Source organism: Echinops telfairi, unplaced genomic scaffold (genome assembly GCF_000313985.2).
Source record: "Echinops telfairi isolate 266 unplaced genomic scaffold, ASM31398v2 ScPeMD7_7469;HRSCAF=8507_0, whole genome shotgun sequence".
In the NCBI taxonomy this organism is placed as follows: Eukaryota; Metazoa; Chordata; class Mammalia; order Afrosoricida; family Tenrecidae; genus Echinops; species Echinops telfairi.
The window spans coordinates 49,934,609-49,942,288 of record NW_022111372.1 but is presented as its reverse complement, the minus strand read 5'-3'; the positions used below and the strand labels follow the sequence as shown (position 1 = coordinate 49,942,288).

Here is a 7,680-nt window from a genome sequence, read left to right as displayed (position 1 = left end):
CCCTCACCTTGCCCTACCTGCCCCTGCCCCTACCTCTGTGCCACACACCCTACACACACACCACCGGGGTGTTCCCCTAGACTCTAACTTTTCATGCTCCTTTATCTAGGCTGGGGCTTCCATCCTTTTCCTCCACTTTACAAGGAAGCCCAGGATCTGCCTGGTCCTTCCCTTCAGCCCCTCTCCCTGAAGCCTGCCCCTCCGGTTGTCTCGACACTCCTTTCTGGACTTTAATAAGAGTCTCTAGACTAGTGGTTCTCAACTTTCCTAATGCCAGGACCCTTTAATACAGTGCCGCATGTTGTGGTGACTCTCCAACCATAAAATACTTTTCTTTTTATTTTTCATATAATTATTTTCATTGCTACTTCATAACTGTAATTTTGCTACTGTTCTGAATCAGGCAACCCCTGTGAAAAGGTCATTTGACCCCTAAGGGGTCGTGATCCACAGGTTGAGAACTGCTGCTCTAGACTCTCTCTGAGAGGGTCTGATGGCATAATGGTTACTCATTGGGCGGCGAACTGGAAGGTCATCAGTTCAAAACCACCAGCTGCTCCTGGGGCCTTGTACTTCTGTAAAGAGTTCCAGTCTTTGAAACCCACAGGGGCAGTTCTACCTTGTCCTAGGAGACTCTCCCTGGATCCCTGGGGGTGGTGGCAGTGGTGGGAGGTTATGCACTGGGCTGCTAACCGTAGCTGAGCAGTTCGAAAGCACCAGCTGTTCCTCAGGAGAAAGAGGAGGCTTTCTGCTCCCATAGAGGGTTACAGTCTCGGAAACCCACAGGGCCACTATGAGCCACGGGGGCACTAAGAGTCGGAATCGTGCACTAAGTTGGAATCGTGCTCAATGGCAGGGAGCCGGGCTATGGTTTGAAGACTCTCCCTATAGGCTCATCGGGGTCACATGTCCCAGGCAGAAAGGTCCCACTTCTAAACCTCAGAGGTCTGAGCCCTCACCTTGCCCTACCTGCCCCTGCCCCTACCAGCTCTGTCCTCCTCCTGCAGTCTCCCCAGACTCCCACAGTCTGGGAGTTCCCTTCTCCTGAACACCCCAGAGCCAGTACAGGTTGGGTCAGACACTCATCTCTGAAGTCAATCACACACCCCCTTCCACCATCTGATCCTGGAAGGGAGGATCTCATCCACTCTAGAGACCGGGTGCCCCCACCCCCCAGTTTCTCCTGTAACCTTGACACCCTCGCTGTGATCACGCCCACCTGAGTAGAGAAAGTGGGCTGAGGGTTAGCATGACTTGCCCTAGACAGTTGGGACAAGAAGTGGACATGAACGCCGCTCTGCCTGGCCATAGACCCCTGATGCCCTCCCTGCCGTGGACTTGGGGTGGCCAGCGGGGAGGAAGTAGCTCCACTCCCCCTGCTGGCCTGGTTGTCCAGTCTAACCCATCAGAGCTTTTTCCTTGATTTCTCTATGTGAATTCTGGCAGGGTGTGACAGTGCCCCGAGGCCTGGGCATGTGAGCCAGTCGAGCATTAGCCCAGCTCCACCTCCCAGTCTTTGAGAATGACACCATTTGAAACAAAACCTAACGCAGCCAAACACAGCCATGTGCCGACAGCCAGTAAAAGCCCCACTATCAGTACCAGATGGCCCCAGGGGCCTGGGATGTGGAGCTCACAGGAAGGGGGCCAGACCCCATACCAGCCCCAAGCCTGTCACCTAGGAGTTGGCTCCTTGTGTGGCCGAATAGAACAGGCTGTAGAGTTTTAATGCCTGCAGTCTTCAGTCCCCAGGCCTTTCTCCTACAGCATGGGTGTGTGAACTCAAACCACCAACATCTTAGTTAGCAGCCAAGCGCCCCCAGATTATATGCACCCTCTAGTACCAGTGTCCTGGATACCAGAGCCCACCTCACAGTGCTGAGATACTCCCACCTCCCGGTGGCTCTGTGGGTGTAGAACGCTGCTCCCCAGGACTTTCAGTGGCTGGCTTTCCCAAAGTAGATCACCAGGCCTTTCTCCCGAGGTCCCGCTGAGCAGACTAGAACCCTCAACCTGTCAATGAACAGTTGAGCACATTAACCATTTGCAGGTGGTGAATGCTGGAGTGGAGCAGTAGCCCTCATGTTCCTCTGGGGGGCCCTGGGCAGCTCTTGCTGGGCATGTGGGCCTCGGGGTGGTAAGTGCTCTCTGCTCAGCCCTGCCTTTGTGAGACAGCAAAGCTGCAGCGGCCACCAGAGAGCCAAGTCCCTCCCGCGGCTGGCAGGCCGCTGGCCTCCTGGGGGAAGGCATTTAAAGAACAGCTTCACCCACTGAGGCTGCAGATGACTGCCACCCGGCCGCACCAAGCGGCTTCTGTTTGGCCTTCAGAGAACTGTGGCGTCTCCAAGTGGTTGCCAACATTTGCAAACGGGGAGCACTGACCTCGGGCACATCTACACCCTGTGACTCGGACCATGTGGTGTGCTGGCTGTGCCCCTGGACCGTGATGGTGGCCTGGCACTGAGTGGCCGCTGGCCCAGAATACAGGCCCTCCCCCACCCCCCCACTCCAACCTGTTACCTGCCTGGCTCGGTGGCCTTTTGAATTGGGGAGGCCTCCTTGGGGAGCCCCCTCCCTTCTGACAGTAGATGAGGCAGGCGGGGAGAGGTAGGCGTGAGTGCGACAGTGAGCTCAGGCAGGCAGAGCAGAGCCTGGGCCACGCTGCAGGGGGACGAGGTGCCGGCAGGGAAGCAGGAGCCTCACGGGGCTGAGAAAGGGTTTGGAGATAAAAGGTGGGGCAACAAGGACACGATGGATTTGGTGATCGGGAGTCCTCGGCCGGCCCAGGAGGTGGACTCCGAGGGCCAGGTCCCCATGTGGTGGGCATCTTCATCCACAGTCTGAGCTCTTTCAGGGCTCATCTGCAGTCACAGGGTCCAGCGGCCCATCTTGGTCACCCCACCCCGATCTTAGTCCTAAGCGCAGCCTGCCTTTCTCACATTCTCTAAAGTCACCTCCTCTTAATCTAGGCTCACACCTCCATGCCCAGGGCAGAGGCCAACGCAAGCTGGCCCCTTGGAAATGCCACCTTGGAGAAATGTGAGTGCCTGCCATTGTGGGGAGGCTGGGTCCAGGGCCGGCCACTCCCTGTCCACCTTCAGGCTCCTGGGCTGGAGGCTGGAGGTGGGGGTCTTAGAACTGGCAAAGATGGGGGTTGGAAGCTAGCATCGGGACCAGTGCTCGGCAGTTTGGCACACACACACCCCATACCCCTGTTCCACAGGCAAACACCTCTTTGTGGACACGAAGCTGCCCGACCTGGTCGTGGGGCTCATTCTGCTGGCCAGCTCCCTGGTGGTCCTGTGCACCTGCCTCATCCTCCTGGTCAAGACACTCAACAGCCTGCTCAAGGGCCATGTGGCCAAGGTCGTTCAGAAGGTCATCAACACCGGTGAGCACAGGGCACGTCAGAAGAGCCTTCCAGGTCTCCCTGGGTCTGCTCACTGCCTTGCTGGGCCATCTGCACTGAGCCCGGCCTTCTCTGAGCCTCTGTTTCCCCATCAGAGAAAGGAAGGGGGAGCAGGTGATTTCTGAGGCCCGTGTGATGAGGATGGCTGGGGGACCTGTGGTGCATCCTCGCTGAGGGCTCTCGCTCTGAGAGTCTCAGAGAGGGTTTATTTCATCCGCGGCAATGCATTCAGCTCCCAGCAATGTGTGCCACACAGGAGCCTAGGTGGTAGAAGCAGCTGGCAAACTCTGCTGCTGTGTGGAAGCCTGAGGCTGAGTCTGCCCAGAGGTGGCTTGGAAGAAAGGGCTGGCAATGTGCCTCTGAAGAACCAGCCATGGAAGCCTCTGTGGGTCACCATTCTGCTGGGACCCACGTGGGGTCACCGTGAGTCCGAGTGGACTTACTGGTGACTGCTGTGCTCTGAGCAGGATGGGGTGGCCGGGTCAGAGGTCAGCCAAATCCAGATGGATCCTGCCCTCGGGGCTCACAGCTCAGGTGGGGGTTTGGGGCAAGCAAAGAGAAGTGACCCAGATGGATACATTGGAGAAATGAGCCAGCTGCCTGGGGGTGGGGACTGGCGGGAGCCCCCCATGGCAGCACAGTGAGTGGAGGAGGCAGCTGCCCTGGGTCAGCAGAGGCTTCTCCCAAAGGGTGGTGTTGCAGCAGAGCCTAAGATGAGAAATGGTGGGGGTGTGTGCAGGAAGAGCATTCGGGCTAGCAGGAAGAGCACATGCAAAGGCTCAGAGGCAGGAAACCACTTGACGGGGGGTGGTGGTGGTGGTGGTGGTGACTGGTAAATAGGGGGGTGCAGGGTGGCTCACCCAGGCCACAGGGAGTGGGCCAGGGTTGGGACTGGCAGGCTCTGCCCGGAGCCTGGGCTTTATGCAAGGGGCAGGGGGCACGTGGAGCACCTGGGGCAGGAACGTGACACTATGTCTTGCTCCGATCACTCTGGCACCAGAAGGCTCTGCCAGGCAAATGCTGGACAAAGAGCTTCCCGGGGTTAGGGGAGCACAGAGCTGAGCAGGGGGCAGGACAGCTTCCTCCCCCTGAGGACCCTACCTCTCCTGAGCCGGTAGGCCCTCCCAGCAGAGGGGTGACCTGAACAAAGCCATGGCAGCGTGGGACTGAGGCAGAGAGGCCTGTAGCCGAGGCTCTGGCATTGAAGCTCCCAGGAAGCCTCCCAGCCCCTTGCCAGTGACCCCCACTGACCAGGCTGGGGTGACCTTTCCTCGCAGACTTCCCCGACCCCTTCTCCTGGGTCACGGGCTACCTCGCCATCGTGGTGGGCGCAGGCATGACCTTCGTAGTCCAGAGCAGTTCCGTGTTCACCTCGGCGATCACCCCGCTCATCGGTGAGTGCCCATGCTGGGGGGGGACAGGGGGGAGAGCAGGCGCTGAATAAAGGCCTTGGGAAGGGTAGTGTATCCTCTCCTCCTGCCATTCCACCCACCTTCTAGGCCTGGGTGTGATCAGCATTGAGCGGGCCTATCCCCTCACCCTGGGCTCCAACATCGGCACCACTACCACCGCCATCCTGGCTGCTCTCGCCAGCCCCAAGGAGAAGCTGCCCAGCTCCGTCCAGGTTCGTGCCGGGTGGGGGGCACAGGGGCAAGGGCAAGCCTGGGGCCAAGGGGGTTACAACATGTCACAAATACTTTTCCATAGTGCCCCCCACTATACCACGCTCACTGGGCAAAGTAGACACCGTGCGACCCCACACGTCAGCGTCAAAAAGCACCACATTTAGTTGCCTGGTGGTGTGGTGGTGTGGTGTCATCAGTTTGAAACCGCCAGTCGCTCTGAGGGAGGAAGAGTGGCAGTCTCAGAAATCCACAGGGGCAGTTCTACCCAGTCCTGTTGGATCGCTATGAATCCGAACGGGCTTGCCAGCCACCTGCTTGCTTCGGATTTTGGAGACTGCATGCACGCCAGAGTAGAACAGTGCTGTCTACGGGGCTTTTAATGGTTGATGTTTCAAAAGTCGATCACCAGGCCTTTCTTGTGAGGCACCTGTGGGTGGATCAAACCTCCCATCTTTCAGCTTGCAGGTTAGCACATTACTTCTTTGCACCACACAGGGAGCCCTTCATGGGATCATCAGATCGGAGGGGCCTGGCCTAGTCCGGGAGACCAAGGAGCAGCAGAGTAGGGATTAGATAAAATTTGGGGGTGGGGGAGCCCTCCAATGGGAGGGGCTCTAGGAGGCAAAATGTAACTGACAAGCCAGGGGCCTGGGGCCAGGACGCTGACCAAGCAAGGACCACAGCAGGTGAGCCAAACATCAATATTAACCTTTTATTTGCCTCATCTTGGCAAAATCTGCTCCGTGGGGGGACTGACTGTGGAGCGCTCAGGGCTGTGGTTATTTACCAATGGGTCCAGAAGAATGTCGGCATTTGAATAGCTGCCACGGCCACTATGGGGGAATCTGGGTGCAGGCCAACCCTCAGCCCTCAGTGGGGACTCCCCACGGCACTGCTCAGACCAGGCAGCAGGCTGTCTGTCACCCAGCCACCACCCCTGGCCTGCCTCGAGCGGGCACTGGGGCCGCCGCCCACGTTGGTGGTCCTCCACTCATTTTCCTGCAGATTGCTCTCTGCCACTTCTTCTTCAACATCTCGGGCATCCTGCTGTGGTACCCAGTGCCCTGCACACGCCTGCCCATCCGCATGGCCAAGGCACTGGGCGAACGCACGGCCAAGTACCGCTGGTTTGCTGTGCTCTATCTCCTGGTGTGCTTCCTGCTGCTGCCCTCGCTGGTGTTCGGAATTTCCATGGCGGGCTGGCAGGCCATGGTGGGTGTGGGCACGCCCTTTGGGGCCCTGCTGGCCTTCGTGGTCCTTGTCAACTTCCTGCAGAACCACAGCCCCGGGCGCCTGCCCAAGTGGCTGCAGACCTGGGACTTTCTGCCACACTGGATGCATTCCCTAAAGCCTCTGGACCGCCTCATCACTCGTGCCACCCTCTGCTATGCCAGGCCTGAGCCCCGCTCGCCCCAGATGCCCGCCAGAGTCTTCCTGGAGGATTTGCCCCCTGCCACGCCCTCCCCTAGCCTGGCACTGCCTACTCGCAATACCGCCACCCGCCTCTAGGGGAATTGGTGCACAGGGCGCGGATGGACCAGCAGAAAGCCTGTGTGTGCACATCTGTGCCGGACTGGCTGTGTGTTTGGCTTAGGTCCACAGAGATCTGGGTGTGTGGCTGTGCCCGTGCATGTGGGCATCCTCGGGGTGCGTCTGTGTGCCATTGCTTGGGTGCTTCCATTTGTGTGCACACACGTGTCCCTGTGCACAGCTACACGTCGGGAGGCTGGGCGCATGGTGCAGGCCACCTGGGAATGAATGCCTTTGAGTCCCTTGTACAGGTAGATGGAAGCCTGTGTGACCACTCAGGGCTGACTGGAGTCCGTGACTGTGGGCCGGTTTGCTTGAGCGCTTGTGTGGGTGCCTGAGTCATGAACTGAATTCTCACCCCTCCCTGGGCCTTCCTGCCTCCATGACATCATGGCTTCTCGCCCTCACCCAGGGTTCTGACACCCACCCACCCCGCCACCACTCCCTGCTTGAACACCGCCTGAACAAATTAAACTCTCCTTGTGCATCTGGGAGTCTCTCTGCAATCTACCTACCAGGGAGGGCACCACCTGGTTGCGGGTCCAGCCTTTCCAAGACACCTGCATTCACAGCCAGTCCCGCCTTGGCTGTGCGGTCTTAGTCTTGCAGGAGTGAGCCCAGAAGGAAGGAAGAAAGCCAGTCCACAGCCCAATGCCCTGGGAGCCCCTGGGGTCTGGGCTGCCCCAAGGCAGGTGTGAGCACTTCTGCTCACCTTCGCTCCAGCCCCTCTCCCCCAGGCTGGACCTCCTCTGGTCTCTCCTTGCCCTCTGAACTCACTCCCCTTCCCCTCATCCCTGCTCCTGGCTGGGATAAGATGAGTTCTCTAGAAAATGAGTGACAGGTAGGGGCATGTCAGGAGGCCTGGAGTAAGGGGGATGAGGAGCATAATGGGCAAAACAAGTCACATCCTGGGTCCTAGGGCCAGGGGCAGACAGCAGGGACCCTTTTATCCATCTTGGAGCAATATACTTGGCCTCGTCTCCACTGTGCCAAGCAGTGAGGTTCCCTCTCCATTGGCCCAGAGCTGAGATCTGGAAGGGGTGGGCCAAGGCTGGGGGTGTTCCAAAGCTCCTGCTGCTGGTCTGGGACTCCTGTGGGGAGAAAGGTGACAGGATG

The 7,680-nt window shown here is 58.8% G+C and overlaps 1 protein-coding gene across 1 annotated transcript in view; it reads left to right on the top strand.

Moving 5' to 3' along the window:
* SLC34A1 (solute carrier family 34 member 1) overlaps window positions 1–7,051 on the top strand; it is a 14,175-nt gene extending 7,124 nt beyond the window's left edge. Inside the window, exons 8-12 of the mRNA XM_004696821.2 lie at window positions 2,970–3,039; window positions 3,224–3,391; window positions 4,687–4,803; window positions 4,909–5,033; window positions 6,040–7,051. Of these exons, the coding sequence (XP_004696878.1) occupies window positions 2,970–3,039; window positions 3,224–3,391; window positions 4,687–4,803; window positions 4,909–5,033; window positions 6,040–6,543 (984 nt within the window). The 3' untranslated portion in view covers window positions 6,544–7,051. The remainder of the gene's footprint in view (window positions 1–2,969; window positions 3,040–3,223; window positions 3,392–4,686; window positions 4,804–4,908; window positions 5,034–6,039) is intronic.
* Window positions 7,052–7,680: the final 629 nt, after the last annotated feature.